Source organism: Phaenicophaeus curvirostris, chromosome 3 (assembly GCF_032191515.1).
Source record: "Phaenicophaeus curvirostris isolate KB17595 chromosome 3, BPBGC_Pcur_1.0, whole genome shotgun sequence".
Classification (NCBI taxonomy): Eukaryota; Metazoa; Chordata; class Aves; order Cuculiformes; family Cuculidae; genus Phaenicophaeus; species Phaenicophaeus curvirostris.
The window spans coordinates 94,815,997-94,839,597 of NC_091394.1; the positions used below are offsets into that span (position 1 = coordinate 94,815,997).

Below are 23,601 nucleotides of genomic sequence, written 5' to 3' on the forward strand. Positions count from 1 at the left end.
CTCATGCATAACCATGGTATGATAATGACCTTGGTGCCAATTATAATACGTCACATAAATGCATTCAACAATGAATAAAAGGAAGATTCATTTGTATTCAAAAAAGTTCAAGTTCTGTAATTGAAACCCATCTAAACTGTTGACTTAAAATCTTTTTAACAGCAAATTCCACTGCAGTAAGGAGAAAACATTATTAACAGAATAAATTGCTCTACCTTCAATAAATTGTGAATAATAGTTTCCTAGGTTTTATGCCAAACAGGCAGAACAGACAGTAAAGATGTTCCAGGGCAGCATCCATCTACTAACAAGGTGGCAAGGTGAGTTATTTCCCATAGTCTTCTAGAGTATAAAGATCTTTTAAGTCACACTTAAAAGCCCTACACCTACTTTTCTTGCCTTAGTCTCAATTTTCCTTGTTTAGTTGAAATTAATCCCCAGTTCTGCTGTCGTAAATCAACATCTCACGGATGTTTGAAAACATCCAGTTCTCAACATTTTCAGAAAAATTACAATGTATTTCCTCCTCTGCTTAAAACCTACGAGTTTTGCATCATCTTTTCTCAGAATGGTTTAAATGGTGTCGAGTCTACCAGAAGGTCCTTCTGCCCTGAGAACTTCCAGTGTGTGTAGTCATTTCCTAATGGTCAGATAAACTCCTCTGGGGGTTACAAAACCAGTCCACAACAGTGAGATAATTTTTCACTGCAAGGCTGTCATAACTTTAAATGCACAGAGAGCTTCTCCAAATTGAAGAATTTCAAATCCAGCATGCAGTTTTTGATGGTTGATTTCAGGTTATGACAGATTGGGCCACCTCTGAAAGGCATGATTTACTCCCTCTTTTTCCCCACCTGCCCTGCGGCATGTGTATATCCCTGCAACTCCCTGGGCAACTTCTAGAGGTATGATTTCTGAACAGTGAATGGGACAAAGCCACAGTGAGAGTGGAAATAAGGATGGGATGATCTCTTTTGGCAGCAGCCCTCAGCTCAACCAACTTAAGCCATCTCTGAAACCAGAGCAAGGCTCATAAATATTACACATGCACACAAGCAAGAGGCTTAATTTTCATACAAATCAAATACTCAACAATTAGGAAACTACAGGTTGACTACAACCTTTGAAGTTCAACGCTCTTCAGTGACTACATGTAGTTTTATCAACCTAGCTGCTTTTTACTTAAATAAAATTAAAGGTATTTTCCTTCCTGACTCCTGCAGGAATACATCATGTCTTGTATAACAGAATCAGGAAATTCTATGTCATTTAGGTTATTTCTGTTTAGGACATCAAAAAGCAGAGTCACCTAATGAATATTCAGTTAATTAGAAATGCACAATTCTAAACAGGCAGCATACTCCAGAGGCACTAATCTCCTTCTTAGTATGTTTTTGTCTCCCTACATTATAAACTAATGTTTTTGTACAAAGTAAGCCCCATTCTGTTCTAAAATATAAGCATTCATTTGAAAGAAATCATTAGCGTGGCACCAATATGTAAATCACTCTCCTTCCTTGTCATATTGTGGAAAGATGTTTTTAACTTTTGTTATACGTGGTATCTATCAAGTATTGTTACAAGCTAGTATTTGATCTTTGTATAAAAAATGGACTGAATGAAATATATTATAAACATATTTGAGAAGTATTTTAAAAGTCTGGAAACTAGAACTGGTGCCACATCAGTCTTTAAAAAACCAAAACATTTGTCACGCTGGATTATGAACAGCACTTATAAAATGTGATAAATGGCTTGGCTTGTTCTTCTCTCTATTTTAAATTAATGAAGGTAATTCATAATAAAAGCATTATCAGCACATTGCAGAACACTTTACATGGTTTTGATACATGGCCTAAAACTGTCCTGAAACTAAAAGGGTCCTCAGTAGCCAATCCAAATAAATTAAATGTATGCAGTTCACTAAACGAATGCTTTTTGTTACACATTTAACACTCTGGAGTGGAATATATAAAATGAAGTAAGAAAATAATTCGCATATACATCTGGCACTGATTCTGGGAATTACAGGCATTAACACTGATGTGCTCAAAGTAACCCGCAACAACCTTACTGGGAGGTGTCCCTGCCCATGGCAGAGGGGTTGGAACTGGATGATCTTCATGGTCCCTTCCAACCCAAACTATTCCATGACTCTGTGACTTCCCTCACGTGTAGCCTTTACCTCACAGTTAAGAGGCACATACTAGGAGACCATTACCAGTCCGCTAAGACTATAACTATGTCTGATAAGAGATAATCCAGAACCTATGTAGAGTCTAGAGCAAACTCAGCTAGGCAGGACTCTCGAGACTGCTTTACAGACACAATGTGTTACCCCAGATTCACAAAATGCTTTGGGTTAGAAGGGATCATTATAGGTCATCTAGTTCAAGCTCCCTGCAGGAGCAAGGACATCTTTAACTAAACCAGGCAGCTCAAAGTCCCATTCAACCTGGTTATATCAGTTTCGAGAGCTAATCTCTCACAATAAAGCAGCAATTCCAGGAGATCTTCTATCTCTGAGGTCCTTGGTAAGTCTGGAAAAGCTAAGAATTAAAAATAGGGCTCATTACTGCTGCTCTCTTGTGTATTTTGAAACCAGTACTGAATTTTTTCACCTATTGGCCAATGCCAAATTCTTCTAGATGGAAAAATGAATAGGTTGCTCTCAGATAAAGCTGGTGTTGATGGTAGAGGTGACTGAGGCAATTTGAGCTTTACTAAATCTGAATGTACTTATTAAACAGCACAGAAAAAATCCTTGGATATTAAATTCACAATAGCTAATCCATGATCTTAAACACCTGTATGAAATTTCCCTTTTTGTGATTTTTCTCCATTTATCATAGTCCATAATTTATAAAAGAAGATAAGCACCAATAAAATGCTATACAGAGTTAGTATCTGGCATACCATTTCTCAAATTATGACAGAAAAAAACTTGTTTGGATTTTTAATGTTTAAGAAAGAAAACTGGGGTAGTATTTTCTTTGATTTATATCTGAAGGAGAGAAAGGAGATGAAAAACTATACACCCTTTTTACATTTTACTAAGAGAAGGCCACAAGACATTGTCTCTACTTCTTTTAACTTTCCTTTGCATATTGTTTTTTATGCCCTTTTAGTATATCCTACTTGTAAGAACAAAGAAACATACACTATCAGTAGAAGCAGTTTGATTTTTTTTTTCCAACATCAGAAGGAATCCTTCAGAAAAATAGATTAAATATGTTCAAAAAACCAAACCCCAACTCATTTTCAGAGGATAGCAAGTCAGTATTTTCTAGAAAAAAAAGACTGAAATCTGGAAAAGTTAAACATTTTGTAATATTTTTCAAAAGTTTGAAGAAAAACATTGAAATCTGTCTTTAAAATTAGCAGTTTGAGTAGCTGACACCTGATTAGTAATTCATGTATTCAGTCGACATTAATCTATCCTGTACAGCTTCTTTTTACACAAGGAGCGGTAGGACTGCATAGCACTTGGATGCTGCCATGCCTTTAAAACACCACTAAGTAGACTCACTTATCACGCATTACATCCATTGATCTCACACACTGTTCCAAAAAATGCTGTGATAGGACCACTTCAATCAAACTGAATGGACGCTCTTGCAAACCTATAAACCTCCTTTGCGTCATGCCAGAGCTCTCATCGCAAACGCATGCAGTGCCCCATCCCTGTGTGTTTGAAGTTGTTTTTTCCTTTTTCAATTCCAGTTTAGCAGAAAGCATTAGTTGCACAGCCTGTAAAGTACAATATTTATCGGCTCATGTCCAAAGCAGACTGCTTTTGAATTCTAAAACCGCGTCACATGTATCACTGAGATGTGCATTAAGTGGTATATGGATATAAGAGTTGCATATTGCGCGTTAGTAACACACAGACTAGAAAACATATTACCGTCCCCACTAATTTCATCTGCAGATCCAGGTGGCATGCAAGGAGAGAGAAAAAGAGGGGGAGAGAGAAGGGACAGAGAAGGGGGAGGGGAAAATATACTATTAAATTCATAAGTAATCCAAAAGTATTCAGACTGCAGTTACATTATATACCTGACTCAAGAGAAACCAGAAAAGTAGCAGAATTTAAGACTTCTCACCTAAAACCCAAGGGACAAAGATACGTTCTAAGAAGCTTGTATGATGAAACAGAGTTAATGACTTTCAAACACAAATTTGCACAGAAATTATATTTGGGAGTGGAACTACTTTAATGCATTGTCATGAAGTGCCAATTTCTAGTTTAAGTCAATACTTCACTACAAATAAATCTCCTACAGCAAGAGGAGTCGGTTCTATTTGACTTTGCACACACATTTATGACTTTGAAATACTAGAGCTGTTGTTACCTTTTGAAAGGAAATGCACTCCTGGGCTATCACTAAGACATGAGTAAGAAAAGGAACCATCTAAGTATTAATAATTATACAGAGCATATTGCAGTTGTACAAAGCTGAAATTTAAACAAGTAGCAAACAGAGCAACTCTACTGGGAAGCTGTTCAAATGAGCATCATATTCTGCATTTACGGTAGCAGCCCTATTTCCCACCAATACCCACAGCACAAGCTGATGCACTTTAGACATTATTTATAACTAAAAAAGAAAATAAGCATTAATGTTGTGAAAGAAACGCACCTATTACTCCAATTCCTCTTTTACTCCTTTCAAAGCCAAACCAGTCCAGACCACATGCTGAACCAGTATGCGGCCAAAAGCATCAGTGTATTCAATATTTAATTCAAAATGATCTTAGCTGATGCTTATTGTTGCTATTCTATTTCATTCATAAGCATGCTGGATCAGGGGTCCAAGAATGACTTCAAAACATATTAACCAAAACCCTCATGGGTACATGGGGTCTGCACAGATACACAAATGAAGTTATTAATGTGTTCATCACTGTAGCATATGATGCTTAAGAACGAGTCCCCCACAAAAATGAGGACCATTAAGCTTGTGACACCGCATGGAAATCCAATTCAACAGGAAGGAAAGGGTAGCAGAAATTTAATGAAATTATTCTTGGAACTCTGTTTACCTGAGGCTAAAGTAGTTTAGAAACAGTAACTGAGTTAGTATATTCAACTTTTGGGTTAAAAAGGCAGCCTATACAAAGAGCAGTGCAGTACCCTTAGGCGGCGACTCATGGGAACAGAAGACGAAAGGGAGAAAGCGTCTAGCTTTCTTTACTTTATGCTGACAGTGATTGACTCCTTTACAAAGAGGCAAGAAAAGGAAAGAGAAAAACAGAAACAAATTATTTGGAAATAAAAGAAAAAAGACTGGAGAGAACATCTACAACGAATGAACATAAAAGTAAAGGTTTACATTACAGTTCTGTATATGCAAATGGATACACGAATGTTGTTGGAACTCTAAAGCACATTTGGTATTTTCCTTCAAACTCCCTTCCACAGCAAAGTTACCTGTATTTCAATTCTTAAAAGTGAGACTAGAATCTACTAAAAAGTCATCTTTTGCCAACCATATATACCATCCACTGGAAACGCAAAGAACATCGTCTATCCCAGAAGTGCAAGCCCGTTTTGCAAGCTCCCCTTCTAAGTTCTACTAGACGGAGCTGTAGCTGAATTCTGATGTAAGTGGCAGTCACCAGACTTAAACACGGATGTACTGACTTTCTGGAATGTTAAGTATACTTAACACAAAACAAGTGTTCCACATAGCAGGGTTACACAGAACAAGGAAATCCACAGTTTCTCTGCCCCACTGAAACACAGCACTGACATGTTTTATGATTGGAAACCTAACACCCCAGAGCAGACCTGTCTTACCAATTGATATTCTAGCTCTCCAAGGACACCAGGGTGAACGCCCCAGGATACTGTCCCCTTTCCAAGTCACCCTGCTACCTGCAATTATCAAGGTGCTTATCAGGAGGTTTTTAAGTAGGAGAAAATACAAAGAAGCCACAACTGAGATGTCACAAGGTGAGAAAGAGGGACACAAGACACCACTAAGAATGTAGGATAGCTGCTCCTTTTGCTTCTCGTTATCTGTTCGGTCCTCTCTGCTTTCTTCTTTTTCCTCCCTCTTCTATCTCAGGAAATGTGAGAGGTGGTTTAAAAAGCCAATAAACTATAAACCCGCATCTTGTTGCTGTCAGTCCTTCGCAGTCAAAACCCAAGTGTGAGGTCCATCCCCCTTGAGTTACATGGGCTGGAGGTATGAGTATTAACAGAGAAGCCCAGAGCCACAGAGGCTGCACACTGGCACCAGATACCAGGCAGGGGTGGGAGGAGTGAAGAAAGCATGGAAAAGGAGAATTAACTTTTAATAACTTCACTCTTTGCATCCATTCTGGAAACCAATGCACCACCACAGCAGCTGTACTTCCACAAAAGCACCGTCTTATACACAGCTGTGCAGGTTTTAGCAGCCACGTTTCAGGGGACAACATGCAGCATCTTTCTAGAGGTGTATTGTGTTCAATTACTCTCCAATCTGGAGAATGCATGTGGAATTTCAAGCATGCAAATTGAGTGGGTAACGCCCGGCTACGTAGAGCCCATGGTTTGCTAGGATGCCGATCTTAATTCTGAGTTAAAACAAGTGGGTGAGATTCATCATTGCATCCTAAACAACAAAGTCCCATTATGAAAACTGCTGGGGTGATTAAACAAATAGAAATCATTAGTCAATTGTGAAAATTTACATGTCACTGGAAATGACAGAACATTAATCAGATGCAACACTAAAACCTAAAGGAGGTGCGAGGAGAGGGCAAAATCACTGGATAAGTTAGTGTATCAGCATTTCTGTGCATACCACCTTACTGTATTCCCTGGGGCTTCTCTTCCTTACACCAGACAGTACAATTTTCAGTGCTGAAATAACACAAACCTGGGATAATGTTCATAAAAAGCTTTAGATATAGCAAGAAAAAAAATACTACGTCTATTTTAAGAGACTACTGAAAAGGTATTGAGATTAGAACAAAGGAATCCAATACTGAGTACTGAAACAGAAGAGCAGGTATAGAGTCACTGGAAGGAAGGCAAGCTATCTAAAAGGGAAGGACGTCTCAACTCTTGACCTGTCTGCTCAGGCTACAAAGCTAATTTAAGCCTGAAATGCTGTCCACTGCTGATACATAGGCAGGAGAAGCTGACTGAAACCTGACTGACCAACTTCAGATGAAGGGCACATCGAAACAACCAAGGTGCTTTGAATTAATCATGTACACGTCCCAATGCCCTGTGATACTCAGTCTAACTCAACTTCTGCATTTCAAACGTTGCCTTCATGATTTATTGTCCAAAGTTTGTCCAACTGCTCTGCCAGACTAAATGGAAGCCTCCTTTGTCTTAAATGCCTGACATCTTCAGTTCAGCTACAAAAGGAAGCTTATTTAGGTAAAGAGCTGCTTCTAAATTATAAAAAGAAGTTAGAACACTTTCTCAGGAGCTTAGAGAGTACCTGCTTGAAATGAATCATAGAACGGTTTGGTTGGAAGGGACCTAGAAGATCATCCAGTTCCCAACTCCCTGCCATGGGCAGGGACACCTTTCACTGGATCAGGTTGCTCAAAGCCTCATCCAACCTGGCCTTGAACACCTCCAATACTGAATGAAGACTGCTTAGAAGGACTTCCATCCTTCCGCACCGGATTCCAGCCAGGATATCATCAGCGTCTACCTAAACACCCAGAAAGTTCAGAAATTCTGCTGAAAACAGACCTCACTGACTTCTTTTGTTTTTATTTAGTTCCTCTTCCCAATACTAAGTACTCACTAAAATTACTGTGTATAAAAAGGGCGCCTCATGTGCCACACGATGGATGATGTTACAGAGGAAGCAACTGGGCCGGAGGACAGTTCCTACTGGAGCTCCTCATTAGATAACCAACATGGAAAGGCTGGAACTTCTGCTGAAGTCATATATTCCTCAACCAGTTTGAGGAATAACCCTGGAAAGAAGTCTGTAGAAGGAATAAATCTATTTGTTTTCAGACTTGAAATAAAATAAATACTATGCATTTGTCACATCAAGTATGTTTATACATAAAAAACAAATCTCCAAACCTACTACTGCATGGAACAGCTCTGTAGTCACACTCCAGTGTTATGATTAGCAAAGCAAAAATGTCTGCTCAAATCAAATGAACGGATCACAAAGGAGGAGTGTAGGAGGGGAATAACTCTTTAACCAACAACATAGACTGATGAAATCCATGCAGTAACTTCCTAGGCACTGATAGTGAAGAAATCTGTTTAGACTGTCATCACAGATCATTCTGGTCTTCTTATCCATGAAAAGCAGTATTTTAGTCAGTCTAAAATGGAAAAGTATAACACACCGTTGTACTCAGCTATGACGGGAACGTAAAATATTGTGATTTATTAGTATTCAGGGTATTTTTAACTATATTATCTTATTAACCAGCAGAATGGCTAGTAATAAGCAGTAACTGCCTTTGTGAACTTGGAGACTTGCTCAAAGTTCGTAAAATGAATCTGCAGAAATCCTTGGTCATCAGTCCTGTGACCATATAGCAGCGGTACAGCTGCACAGAGCCTTCATGGTCCTCTAATTACTTAATAATTTGAATGCAGAACTTTGTAATTTATGCCAACACTGTTATTTCTTTTCAGAAGAAGTGAGCTGCAGAGCACAACATAACTGAGCTCGCAAACGCAGCCACTCAAGATACAATTTTTCATTTAAAAAATTTACTTACACTTTTTAGCCATTGTCTTTTTGGAGTGACTAGATAAAATCTAGAGACACCCCAACTTTACAACCTCAGGCAAAGAACACCTTTCACCTCTACCAACTAATGCAGATGGATCTAGGAAGTACAAGTCCCAACAAGAAATGCTTTCAGAGTTGAGTATAGGGTGGACCTTCATTTTGAGCACAGGAATTATGGAACAGAGCACGCACTGTGCTCTGCAAGCAGAAGTGATTCAATAAGATCATATTCGTCTTTCCATCCTCACTCACAACTTTGCTTGGGATCAGCCTGCATCATTCACCCATCCATTCAGGTCCTTTCATATGTCGACATGTCCTTTATTAATAACATTTTTATGTATTGTAACACTGAACTCAGGTGTATATATTATTTTATTTTTTCCTCTCCTGTTTGTTGCATTTTGACATTTGAGTTCTGCAATATTTCAGTTTGTCCAAGGTAACCTAGTGGAAACCTCCCTAACAGATGAACTACACTGTGTAATTTTTTTTCCTGCAAGCTAAAATCTCATTTAAATCATGCTGATCTCCTCCAAAAATAAAAAATGATCAAACTGAAATTTCAGCAAAGTGGTGTGACTAAACTGGCAACTGCTTCAAAGTCAAGATGTGCTCACAAGTAGCACAAGTAGTCCTTAGAGAAGGACTCCCACCCACTTCACTGCCACGATCAGGAGTTAACCACAGCATGCGATTTAAGTGTAATGATATGATTATACTCTAAGGCAGAACCCAGAAAGCTGTTGAGAAGCCCCTCTTTCAGGATGCTAAAATCCTTCAGTTCCTATAAGGAAGATCTCTCCAAGAGACCCCACTTCTCCTTCACTGGGTATGTTACTGGATAGATACAGACCATAAGGGGCAGTTATAATTTCTTGCAGAGTCACTATAAGCAAGTGAGTTGTCTTTTTTCCCTCCATAGAGCAGCAATGGCACAGCAGCACTACTAGAAGGCTGCTATGAGGTCTCCTCAGAGCCTTCTCTTCTACAGACTGAACAACCCTACCTCAGCCTGTCCTTGTACGGGAGGTGCTCCTGCCTTCTGATCATCTCTATGGCCTCTGGACTCACTCTAACAGACCCATGTTTTCTTGTGCTGAAACTAATACCATCATATTACCATGCAGTTACAGCTACGCTCCTCTGGACTTTAAAATACTACTTGCGTTAGTAACAACAGCTAGGGAACAAGATGACAAACAAATTTCTCTTTCAAATACCTTTATTCCCATTAAATATGTGTGTCTGGGGTCTGTTACTTGAACGGCTTGCAGAAGCTGCCTTAATTTCTTAAAGAGCGTTCACATTTTTCAACACCTTTCCATTTCCTTCACCAAATAAGCATACACTAAAGTTGCAAGACCAGCACCGCCTTTGAACCAAGACAAACCCTATGGCAGGCCCTAACCCCCCCTTCTGGCACAAGCCTTGCGCTGGCTCCTGCAGAATGGCTCACCTCCCTCTTCACTGTCACCTTTCCTGATATAGCTCCTTCCCCACAAACATTTTATTCAGCAGTACCTGAATATCCAAACATCAAGAGTAACTGCTAGGACTCACAGAATCTTTTAGGTCGGAAAGACCTTAAGATCAAGTCCAGCTGTAAACCCAGCAATGCCAAGAACCTAACACTGCCAAGGCTTGTTCAATAACCTGCTTGTGTACATGTGGGCCTGAAACGTTATATTCTGTACCACTCCATGTAAAGTAACGTTTGAGCTACATTTAAAACAATTTACACCCACAGAATTCTCTAGTGCAAAGGAGGCACAGCGATTAGCCAAGGGAAGCAAAAGCAGATTTACTCTTCCTAGTCATATTTATATAAGTAAGGATGGGGCAGGAGAGACAGCAAGGAACTCTGTGTCAGAAAGAATTGATGTGAAATGGGAGAACGTAAACTAAGGCTTTATTGATTTCTTCTTATGAAGAATGTTTTTATAACGCAATATTGAGTAGGTAAATTATTATTTTTGGAAATATGTGTCAGGAAATGTGTGCATCACCTTACTAAGGCTAATGTTTACATCAAAACGAACTGCTGGCTAAAATAAGTTCCTGTAGGGTAGAGTAAAGCAGTTTAATAAGGTGACTCCAAGGAAAACAGGAAGAAATTTAGTGAATAAAATTATTGTAAGCTGGTATGCTGCTGCTTACAAATTTGATATACCATTTGCACACAGCAAATGGTTTAGCCTTACTGTTTCCTGAGTGCACACTCTTGGATAAGGATAAAGAATTCTTTTTGAATGTAAAGACAGAAGTAGAGGGAGAAGAAAAGTTGAGTCTGTCTATTAGCTAGAAAATTAATTGCTTCTGGTCCATTACAGTGACTTAAACCAAAATACAAGATGTACACTGAAGCAGTCTGAAATTCAACTCATATTTAATTGGGCTTTGTATTTATATTTATTTATACCCTGTCCCAAACATAAAATCTGAGGGATAAAGTTATTACCAGGGTTAAAAAAATAGGGGAAACCTGTAGGAATCTTACTTGCATACAGCAAAAGATGGTGCCCACTGCAAGGTATATATAATTTAAAGAAGCAAGAGAGACAAATAATACCAGCAAAACCAGAAACAGGAGTATGCAGCCAAAGGTGTGTGGTGGAACTTGGTTCAGTGATACACAGACCTAAGAGAACACTTCCTGGTGCCCAGGTCCAGCAATGCTTTGGGTTCCTGAAACCAACTTCACCCTTCACTAGTTTGAAAAGGCCTTTATTCTGAGCAATAAAAAGAGAACTATTTAAAAACCGTCTACCTTTGTATGCTTTGGAATACTGAAACACTTGGAAAGAACAAGTTTTCATTTCACTAGACCAAAAATATTTCAAGGTAAATTAATAGATATTTCAAAAAGAAAGACAAGGCGTCTTTCATTAACAGGCTCATTTTTGAGCCTGCAAAACTTCAGGCAAATATCTGAACTTTTAGACCACCAAATCACGTTCCACACTGGTTTTTGGCTGCTGCTGGTTTCCCCAAAGAGCCATGGGGAACTCACTGTGAAACTTTCTTTTAGAACTAAGAGTATAGTACCATAAATATGTCTGATTGCTTAATTTTCCTGGTGAATATTTGTCTCAGGTTTTTGTTATTCAGCTTTAGCAATGGAATAGGTTTAAACCAAGGGTAGCAATCTCTTTAAACAAACAGCAAAGTAAATTTATGATTCAAACCATCAAAGGCATGAAGGACATCACAGCTGTCAGTAAGTTATAAAAGCTCATCTTATTTGAAGCCTTTAGCTCTAAGTCATTTAAATGTCACCAGAGAAAAGCTCTTATTCTGCAAACCAAGACAGCATCACCCACAGCTGGCTCTGCGCTGGATGCTGTCAGCTGTCAGGCTCTGCTGATCTGTAACTCCCGGGTTAACCAAACGTTCTGTACATCTGTTGTTCCATACTGATGGATCAATTACATGTGATAACAGGAATGCCACTTCTTCACGTCTTATGAAGTATGACTCCATTTATAACAAGTTGATTCCTTTGGGGACTCAGATTCTTAACAGAAAGCACCTCATGAGAAAAAGTCCTCATCATGCAACTTTATCTCAACAATCCGTCTGTGGTTTTAAGTTTAATATACCGGCATTCATGCCACACTTGCTGCCTTTTAAATAATTTTGAGGCAAAACCCTGAATCCAACAACAAAAAAATATATGTCAGTGTTATAAATACCCTTATTAAAAAGAAAAACCCTTGAGAACAAATAATAAATGCAACAGCTTGAATCATCCCAGTATTATGTCAGTGTTTCCAGCAGTGTGTAACACAGTATAAAAAACAAGAATCAAGCACAATGATTTCATTGTGGAAAGATACAAAACCTTACTACAATACAAGAGAAATACCTAATAGGTTTTAATCTTAGTATCAGAAAGAAAGGGAGGGACATTTGCTGTGGTATAACTTGATTGTTTTGCTTTGTGGCATCAGGAGCCACCTTTGTGCCTTCCAGATGTTCCCTTGGAACAACCAGCTCATGTCCACTGCTGCTGCTTCTGTTTCTCCTGTGGTGCTACAGCAAAGCTCTCCTCTGCGATGCCACGGCTATGTAGTATCACAACTAACTTCACTAAGATCAAAACACTACTTCAAAAGAGCAAAGACACAGCCAGTTTGTGCTGTGAAACACAACACTACTTCAGATTTAATGCATAAAGATCCCTAAATAAGGATCATGAAGGAAGTACTCATTACTGCTTTTAACAGTTAAAGACTGTCAGCATTCTTATAAAAACTGAAAGGGTGAAAATTCGAGGTAGCAAGGGAGTATGACTTTTTTTTGACCTGAAGATTAGGGTTTTTTTGTGTGAGTGGAGCGATTAAAAAGCACAGCACTAACCAACTTTGTCTAACACATAAAATTGGCCACAAGTGTAAATACCAAGAGGGAACATGCTGACCATGCTTCGTGCTTCTACCTTACCTACCATGCTTGCCTGACAGGTACTGAAGGAAAAACAGCTGCTATTTGACTCTGTGAGGTAACAGTAACTGATGAAGCTCTATTACACCAGCAGCTGGATAGACATTTTAATTCTAGGTCCTCTCACCTATTTTCTTGTACAAAGTCTGTTTACTCGGGCTTCCTATGCCAAGAGGTGAGTCTAAAACATCTTTAAGAAAGGTTAAGAGTAGGGGAAAGGAATCTGAAAAGCAGGCAATGAATCAAACATCTACATATCCTTCCTCTTTCATGCATGAAATACGTCTTTTTTTTGAGTATGTGCCACTACGCACTAAGTAAATGTCAAAGTGGGGCTGTAGCCTCCCTCTAAGTCTGGGGTGGATGCTCCACTCGGTCACACTATTGGTTCCTGGAGTTCGTGGCCAAATACTAGCAATTCATAGGAATATATCAGAATAGCAACGCACTTCTGCATTGAAAATCTTAAAAACTATTACATATGAGCATTTAGAAATGTATTCCCTACTAAGACACTGAAACAATCCCTCAAAAGGATTTGTTTTGAGATTTTGCAACAGAAAAGTGTTCTCTCCTAAGTATAAAACTTAAAAAAACCCCACAGTAACTAACACAAATCTTAGAAGCCTACAAACTATAGAAACAACACGTATTACCTCACATGCTCATCTTTCAATCAACTTGTGATTTTCAATAGAAAGAATTAAGTGCTTTGATCTAAACAGCAGCTACAAAAAAATAGCTATTAAGTGTCTCCTTTCTGAAAAGAGATGATTAAAATTTAATGGTCTATTTTCACTTTTCAAAGCTGCTCCTTCATAATTAACACACACTCAGGTAATTTAATTCTAGCCGTCAATATTCTACTTCATTACAAAGCTAAGTGAAAATATCAACAAGCATCCTTGCTTTGAAGCGTTCTTGTCCTGTGTTTCTGCATGGATGTGGCTGTTCTCACAAGCGACACTACACCAGAAAGCTGCAAAAAGTTTCTCTTTAGAAACTGCACCATGAAGGCAGCACAGCTAACAGTCTCAGCAAAATTAACAGCCATGTAGTAGAAGTGACCTAATTGTGAAAAATCTGCCTAAACATCTGCTCGCTTTATAAATAAAAAAACTTGCATTTTCTTTTATGAGCCTTACCTGACACAGAGACTGTGTGCGACCTTACTCCTTGCTTCTCATTGTTGGCCAGCCTGTAAAACAGAGGTTGGAATCGCTGAATGCTGTACATTCTTCCCGGGCACACATACTAGGAACTCATCCCAACAGGGCACCTACTGTAATTAGCAGGGCCAATCCATTTTCCACAGCAACAGCTTTTGAGGGGGGGAAAAGTCAGAAAGGAATCTACCATTTCAAACCCATCTAGGGTAATAGGAGCAGAGAGAACACGTTACTGTTTTAATTAGCACAATGACAGAGCAGATTTAAAGGGTAAAACGAGCCTAAGCTTTACAAACTTTACAGATCAAGTTGTGCCTGTCTAAACTCTAAGTAATTTGATGTTGCTTCTTCTTTCTGTATTACTTACTGGAAATAAAGTATGAACCAAGTTTTTTCTGTAAGATGACTTAGCCCGTACATGTGCCAAGTAAATTAAGAAAAACAACTAAATTTAAATGCATTTAGCTATTAATGTTAGTTAGTAACAGAAATTACAATGAAGACTTAATATTTTTTCATGTACATACATATAATTCTAATGGTAAGACAGTGAGAGCACTGCACCTCGTGCTTTCAGAAATCTGGAATTTCATCTGGCAAAGCAAATCTTTCCAGATGCAGGATGGTGTCAGATTGTAGTTTCATGTATTTGACAAAAGCTCATTCCTCTGCTGCCAGACTGAGAGCATTTGTGGTGCCCTTGCTTCAACAGACTCAAGTGTACAAATGCAGTTTTGGTCAACTGCCCCAATAAAGGGAAGAAGCTTTTCCTTCAAACCTTATTTTAGCCCAGAAATCCCCACAAATAATAAAAAAAAGAGAATAAAAATTATGTAATTATTCTGTGTTTCTCACTTGCATCAAATTTATCAATCTTATTGCTTTCAGTTGATTTCCATTTCCTTTTCCTCCCTGTATTTTAACTCCTCTCTTTCTGCACCATGAGAAAGCTACCTGGCCAGTGAGGACTGCAGCAGGACCTGTGAAGGAAGAGCAGCCACTGGTATTTAAGCGGATGCTTTCTTGCAGACTCAGGAACAATTTGTGTTCCATACTGCACCCAATAGTTAAAAAAATAATAATAATTCTGGACACCTTTCAGGAAACAAGGAAGAAACAGAATGAGGTGGTTGGCTCAAGCAAGTATAGTCCCCATGTCCCAAAGGCAAAAGGAAGAGATAAGTCACTATGAACTGCTAATATTCCTGTGGTCTTCCAACAGTTCACGACTGCTACTGGATCCTGGTGATGCTGCCTGGTTCAAGGAGAACAATCTGCTGAAATGGGATCTTCCATGGGATGTGGCTATTGAGAAAGTTGTCGGATTGCAAACAAGCAGAAGAAGTGGGACTTGGTTAAAGAACGAAGCTTAGAAGGCACAATAAGAAACTTCACATGGGAAGGGGAGACAACCTTCAAAATATGCCAGATAGGATGAACCCCAGCCATCATCACCGGAGCGTGGAGTATCAGCAGGAAACATTAACTGGCTTGCCTGCCTCTGGGTTCCAGACTACCCACTCCAAAAAGATAAGAAGCATTCTTAGTTCAAACAGGGCTTAATTAGAAATTTTGTCTTATTTACCTTAAAGCATGGGAGGGAGGAAAATGCAGAGAAGTATCTTAGCATACTCCATGTAAGAATTATTAGATGGAGACAGCAAGTCCAAACCTACTTGCATGCAGTATCTCCATAAAACTAGCCAAAGGAAAAAAACATAACTCTCTTCGGCTGACAAAGATCAGCATTTTCTACGAATCCACAAGTACTATTGGAGAAGGATTTTTCAACATTACTATATTTTAAAGATAGATTTAAAAGTATTTGCTGGGTCAAGAGTATTCTTTATTACCCTGAACCCAGAGCCCAACCTGCACTGATCCCATTACAGGAATTTTATTATAGTAACAACAGGTGACATGACAGTTTTATGAGAAAACAAAAAAATCTGTATTTCACAGAAGCAGAAAGGGGACCAATAGTAAAAACTAGAGCACAGACTGATTCATAGCTTGAAATCACAATTCAAAAACTGTTAAGCATCACTCTTACAATAAATTTACTCAGGGACTCAAAATAAATAGCCTGAATCTCAATTAAGATTTTGCCAAAACAGCTTTCTTCTGTTCCTGTCAAATATGATTGATGCATTATGCAATTTTTTCCTCAGATTTTATTTCTGGTATCTTTATAGTTTAATGCTGCTGTCAGTCATTTTTGCCCCATGGTCTCAAGGGACTGTCTGCTACTTATCCTAGGATCCAAAAGCAACAATAAAAATTAAGCAAGTATAAAAAGTCCTGAAGCACCACTTAAGCAAAATGATTTTTCAAAACTTTTTTTTAATATACAAAGAAACAAAGCATAAAACTTACTTTGGTATTGATGGTAATGCTCTTTCACCTTCTGTGTAAACAAGAAGAGAACAGGATTAAAGTTTTTTCAAGCTTCCAAATAACCTCTCTCAAGCTCCAATACATAACATTTCTGAAACAATAAGCATCAGCCTCTCAGGGACAATTAACGCTGATCCAAAACAATGTTATTTTTTTATATATATATAAAGTGCATCGTATCAATATAACTTCTAATTAGCGATACAGACGTTTTGGCAAACTGTTATCTGAGAGAACAGCACACACAGTACATAAAAGTTCTTTTTTATTCTTAATAACTTCGATAAATCACCTGCAGAAGGTATGGCACTATCTCATCTCTCTAGCAAGAAATGTTTTATCTCCAAGAGGCACTAAATGCTAACACATAAACAAAACAATTGAAGGCAACTTGGACTTCAAAGCAAGGCAACTGCAAGAAATCATTACAACACATAACATATAGCATTGATTTCACGTTTGGTTGTGATTATACAACGGCAACGCTTAGTAGCCAGAGATGAAGTTAGCTTTCTGTCAACTACTGTCAAACCCCTGTGAGCTGTTCTTTCGCAGTGGTTTTGTGCATAAAGGCTTGGATGCACATAATCAAGTGGTTTTTTCCCTACTGGATTTGATGAGATACTTGGTATCCGTGTGGGGAAGGATGACAGGGAAGTTACTGATCTTCTAGCAAAATCAGTGATTTACAGTAGACTCAAGTGCACAGGGAAGGAGTGAAGGTGGGCAATTAAAATGGCTTTCACTCTCTAAATCATTGTAAAAGTGATAAAAGACATCAGAGAGAAATAGAAGGGCCACATCTTTAGAAGACGGTGATACAGACTACACCAAAAATCACGTAAATCCTAGGTCATTTTTATCCTATGTTAAAATTGTGGAGATTTCCAGACCTTAGAAAAGAAAAGTACAGTCTCGCCTTTGTGTATTATGGGACTGAGACGAGAAATGCCCGATACCCAGATGCCACACTTACCAAGGCAAACTACAATATATTGTTACGATTTTTTTGCTGTCTAAAGGCAGAACAACACAGTGTGGCTCATCAACACAGATCTGTTTCTAAGCTTATCTGAGACAACGTTTAAGTCATAAATGATGCTAACAGTGGAGCTGGTTCAGTTCAGAGAGATCCATTTTCCATTTCCTACAACTTTGCTGAACTTTCACCAAACAGATCTATTGCTTCCATGTTACATTCCTGCCTCAGGCTGTCTGGGAGGCTTTCAGGGGACTGATCGGGCCTTTTAAAGAAAAACAGAAGAACCCCTCAGAAATTGCCCAGGCCTCTATAGATTTGAGCAGGGATGCACCATAATTTGCTATGAGATGGGTGTTGTAGCAGGATCACCATCATGATCAAAGTCTACCTAATTTTAGTCAAGATACCAATTTTTTTAAAAAAATAGCTACTGTGGTGCAGACATACTCAGCAGAGCTCTTACACAGCCTCAAAGCTAAATTCCTCCTCAGTGCGGAGACTGAAGCAGCAGACTTGGGCTGCACATGCTCCAAATCAAGCCCAGAGCTATAGTCTGCTCTTTCCCAGGGGGTTTGGACATGGGAATAAAAAGAGACAGGCTCAACTCCTTAAAGGTGCTGAAGAGCAAGTAGGTCCATCTAAGTGCAGAAAGAGTAGGAGAGATGCACCTCAAGATCTGATAGGAGTGTTGAAACAAAAGATGCGGGAAAGAACGGAAAGAAGGAGATGACCTAGAGCAGCTTGACAAAGGGAATAGAGCAAGCACCTGAAACTGGAGACTGGAGGAAGGATTACACAAAGATTACACAAGAAGCATGAGGTAGGAAATAAAGGTATTGGGATGTTAGGATAAATGGTAACTTTTGGGAAAGGAAATGAAAGGTAGTGTGGAGTCCGCTTTTTTCCAACACTTAGGAAATGATACAAACATACAAACCTCTGTGTTAGAAGAACTTCATTAAATTGCCAAGTTAACTTCATCATTTGATATTTTTCAATCAAGATAACTGCCACACAATTAATGTGCAGCTATTCAAAATAACTTTCGTTGTTGTTTAATATATAGATCCATCACTCATTAACCGCATGCTACAAAAACCGTACTTTAAATACAGAATTGCTGATTTCCTCTAGTTTTTTTTGGGGTTTTTTTGTGTGTGGAACACACCAATATCATAATTGGGGACTTCAGAAACAACAGTGAATGATCTCATAACATTTACAGGGCTGCAATGCTTCATGTGTTGAAAGTACTGACCTCAGCTGCAGATCAGATTGTTTCTCTCTACTGCAAATGTAGACCCCAACCTCCTAAGAAAGTGAGAAATACCATAGGAGGCAACTGCTAGTGTATTATGAAGTCTACTATTAATGAATAGAGCATGACAATGGTGTGAGTAATAGAAGATGGTGAGAAGAAATGACGGGGATGGACAGGAAAAAAGTAGAGACTTAAACCCAAGTGAAATGAATGTTTGTTTGCAGATTGGCTGGAAAGAAGGAGCAGCATGCATGAGTCCAGCATAACTAAAGCCCCATAATTTCTGATGCATTTTCCTTTTCACTGTCCTTTGCCAAACTGCATGAAGCACGACTGATCTTGTTCCCATTAGCAGAAAGGCAGGACAGTGTCATGCACTGAACAGAACTGTGCCCTTGTTCTGTGAGTTGACACAGGTGGGAAAGGTGGACAACACATGCTTAGCCCTGGGGAGAAGGAAGTTTAACAAAGGCAAGCACAGAGTCCTGCACACTGGGAGGAATAACCCCCTGCACCAGTATTGGTTAGGAGTTGACCTGCTAGAAAGCAGCTCTGCGGAGAACGACCTGCAATTCTTGATGGAGAACAAGCTAACCATAAGCCAGCAATGTGCCCTTGTGGCCAAGGCACTAATGGTATCTTGGAGTGCATCAAAAAGAGTGTGGCCAGCAGGACGAGGAAGGTTTTTCTTCCACTCTACTCTGCCCTATTAAGGGCCCATCTGGAGCCCTGTGTCCAGTTCTGGGCTCCCCAGCTCTAGAAAGACAAGGAACTACTGGAGAGAGTCCAGCAGAGGGCCACGAAGATGATCAGTGGGCTGGAGTCTCTCTCTTATGAGGAGAGGTTGAGTGAGCTAGGTCTGTTCAGAGGAAGAGGAGACTGAGAGGGGACCTTATCATTGCTGATCAAAATCTAAGGGGCAAGTATCAAGAGGATGGGGCCAGATTCTTCTCAATAGTGCCCAGTGACAGGACAAGGGGCAATGGGTACAAACTGGAGCACAGGATGTTCCACCTTAACATCAAGAAAAACTTCTTTCCTCCGAGGGTGACAGAGCACTGGAACAGGCTGCCCAGAGAGGTTGCAGCGTCTCCTTCTCTGGAGATATTAAAAAACCACCTGGATGTGTTCCTATGCAAACTGCTGTAGAAGACCCTGCTTTAGCATGGGAGGTTGGACAGGAAGAGCTCCAGAGATCGCTTCCAACCTTGATCATTCTCTGATTCTGCGAAGGAGCACATGACACTGCCCTTAAGCCACATCACATGTATGCATTGATCGGCCAAATGAACAACTTCTCCCTTCTGGCCGCTGTAGATATGCATTAAGTGGAGGGCCTGAAAGGGACAGGGGAAACTCAAAAAGTAAGCATATGGGAAAAAAGCCCCCTCAAACCCGCAGCCAGAAATAAAAACCTATTATTAAGTAATACTGAGACATCTCCCTTTTCACTGGAGAAAATACAAGATAAACCCATCCACATGGAACTACCATTGAAACGGCAGAGCAAAACTGATCTCACAGACGCCTACGTTCTCCGGATAGAAACTGCTCACTTCAAGCAGTGTTTCCCAAGTTGGTGCTCATCCATTTACAGCTTATACCCAAATAAAATAAGAAGGAGTCATTAGTAACCTTGTCGGTCTGAAGTTAAAATTCATTACTAACAGCATCCTAGTAAAAGCATACGTCGTTTTTCACAAGTTGAAACCCACAACATTTTGCTTTTTTTTACATTCCATTAAAAAAGTGGGATATACATTATTGTATTGGGGTGTCTGTGCCTAAGTTTCGGCAGCAGGAGCTGCCAGGCAGCCTCTGTGGGGAGAAGTTGGGTCCCAGCCAGCTCCAGCAGCTGCATTGCAGGACACAGCTGAGCCCCTCAGCCAAGGTAGGGACACCAGGGAGAAAACAGGTTTCCAAAAGGGCCAAAGGCAGCACAGGCAGAGAAGGAGGAAGCCAAGGAGGGAGCAGCAGCAGAAGAAGCCCCAGGCTGGAGCGGGTGGAAGGCGGGAGGCATTGCAGACCCAGAGCAGGGATCCCCTGCAGCCCTGGAAAGACCTTGCTGGAGCTGAGATCACCCTGAAGCCCAGAGAGGGACCCAGCCCAGGGCAGAGAGGAATTTCCTGCAGGAGCTGCAGCCATGGAGAGCCCAGGTGGGCTCCCAGGTGAGAGCAGGTTACCCCTCATTACAAGAAAGACACTGAGCAATGAAGCTGGTGAAGGGGCTGGAGAACAAGTCTTGCAAGGAGCAAAGAGGGAACTGAGGGAACTAGGGTTGTTTATTCTTGAGAAGAGGAGGCTGAGGGGAGACCTTACCACTGTCTACAGCTCCCTGAAAGGAGGTTCTAGAGAAGTGGGTGTAGGTCTCTTCTAAGTGACAGGCAACAGGATAAGAAGGAATGGCCACGAGCTGCACCAGGAGAGGTTCAGACTGGACATTAGGAAAAATTTCTTCACCAAAAGGATTATCAGGCACTGGAAGAGGCTGCCCAGGGAGGTGGTTGAGTCACCATTCCTGGAGGTATTTAAAAGACAGAGAGATGAGGTGGTTGGGGATATCGATTAGTAGTGAACAGGTACAGCTGGGCTTGATGACATCAAAGGTCTTTTCCAATCTAGTGATTTTATGATTCTCACCTGACTGAAATTACTGTGAAAGCAAAATCAGTGAGGGGTGACAGCAGTGCCTTAAGAGCTGGAATACATGTTGCCATTGCATTAAAATGAAAATGGTGCTCACAGTTCACATAGAGGTGAGGTCTGGTATAAAGGAATGGCAATCAGGTAACTATATAAGTTGCTCAGGTGTTTTTTTCCTTGTTTTTTAAGCCTTTTGTAAGTGTTCTGACAATTCTGCATTACTTACAAAGCTTGTTTTAAGTGATGAAAAGGTATAAAATTCAGTCACTAGACTTAGATCACAGGAAGGCTACTTAGTGCACAGTTCCATCAATAAAGAGCTACTTCATATCAGGTTAAGTTTTTATCAGTTTCTTCATTTTTCCTCTTCCCCTGTAAGAGTGAACTACAATAATGGAAATACAGACAGGAAGTTTAAAGATTCCACCTTAGTCTAAAGGGATCAATATATTAAAATACTTATGAAAAATAAAACAAATAGAATGGAAAGATGCCACTGTCTAGGTCCAAATTAATACACTAGATTACTGGGGGGCCTACGTGAAAGCTGGGGAGGGGCTGTTTCACAGAGAGTGCAGGGATAGGAGGAGGGAGAATGGTTTTAAGTTGAAAAAGGGGAGATTAAGATGAGATATTATGAAGCGATTTCTTCCTGTGAGGCATTGGAACAGGCTGCCCAGAGAAGACATGAACACCCCATCCCTGGAGGCGTTCAAGACCAGATTGGATGAAGCTTTGAGCAACTCGATCCAGTGGGAGGTGTCCCTGCCCATGGCAGCGGGACCGGAACTAGATGATATTTAAGTCCCCTTCCAACCCAAACCATTCTGTGACTATGATTAACAGACAGCAAGACAGATAATATCGCAAAACCACAGGTTCTTTTAGTAATCAAGAACGATAATTTATGAGGAGGCTTGCATTAAACATGTACATTTACAACAAGGAAGGGATAGGAAAGCTCAAAGAGAGGAGAAAACGCATCTGTTGGGCCGAGAGTTGCTATATGATTTGTTTCTGATGTGCCTTGTATAATTAAAGCTCACAGTGGGAGGGATCTGAGAATGCAGATCATGGCGGAGACAGCTCTTCTCTGAAATGTTTAATTCATACACTGAATATTGCTATGAATGTCAAACCAAAGAAAACTCAGACAAAAGAACCCCATCATATATTTTAAGTGGAGGGATTCTCCTAATGTTTACATAAAGGGAAGCATTCCCAAAGTGCAGTATATATTTAACTCAACATTTAACTCAATCACTGTTCATTTGCTCAGTATTCATAGAATCATAGAATGGTTTGGGTTGGAAAAGACCCTAAAGCCCATCCACTTCCAACCCCCCTGCCATGGACAGGGACACCTCCCACCACATCAGGCTGCTCAAGGCCCCATCCAGCCTGGCCTTGAACACTTCCAGGGAGTGGATATCCACACCTTCCCTGGGCAACCTGTGCCAGTGTCTGTCCCTCACTGTGAAGTATTTCTTCCTAATGTCTAATCTAAATCTTTCCCCTTCCAATTTAAATCCATTCCCCCCTGTCCTATCACTACATGCCCTTGTAAAATATTCCTCCCCAGCTTCCCTCTAGCCCCATTCAGGTACTGGAAGGTCGCTATAAAGTCTCTCCACAGCCTTCTCTCCAGGCTGAACAACCTCAACTCTCTTGGCCTGTCCTCCTAGCAGAGGTGTTCCAGCCCTCTGATCATCTTCATAGACTTCGTAGAGGAACAGGTCATAAAAGTATTGAATCATTAAGGTTCAAAAAGATCATTAAGTCCAACAATCAGCCCAACACCACTGTGCATAAAAACCATATCCTGAAGTGCCACATCTATTTGCTTTCTGAACACCTCCAGCAATGGGGACTCCACCACTTCTCTGGGCTGCCTCCACTCTTTCAGTGAAGAAATTTTTCCTAATATCTAATGAAATTTATCTCAAGTACTCTCTTTAAAGCTAAGTCTACCTGCACCCT

At 40.0% G+C, this 23,601-nt stretch overlaps 1 protein-coding gene across 9 annotated transcripts in view; it reads right to left on the minus strand.

The window, feature by feature from the left end:
• PTK2 (protein tyrosine kinase 2) overlaps positions 1–23,601 on the minus strand; it is a 226,858-nt gene that overhangs the window by 52,899 nt on the left and 150,358 nt on the right. For 5 of the 9 annotated variants that reach the window (XM_069854722.1, XM_069854721.1, XM_069854723.1 and 2 more), the window contains 4 exons: positions 16,715–16,745; positions 14,315–14,367; positions 5,138–5,221; positions 3,908–3,925 (listed from right to left, as the gene is read on the minus strand). In XM_069854722.1, coding sequence (XP_069710823.1) covers positions 3,908–3,925; positions 5,138–5,221; positions 14,315–14,367; positions 16,715–16,745 — 186 coding nt within the window. The remainder of the gene's footprint in view (positions 1–3,907; positions 3,926–5,137; positions 5,222–14,314; positions 14,368–16,714; positions 16,746–23,601) is intronic. The other 4 variants (XM_069854719.1, XM_069854716.1, XM_069854717.1 and 1 more) reach the window with 2 other exon arrangements.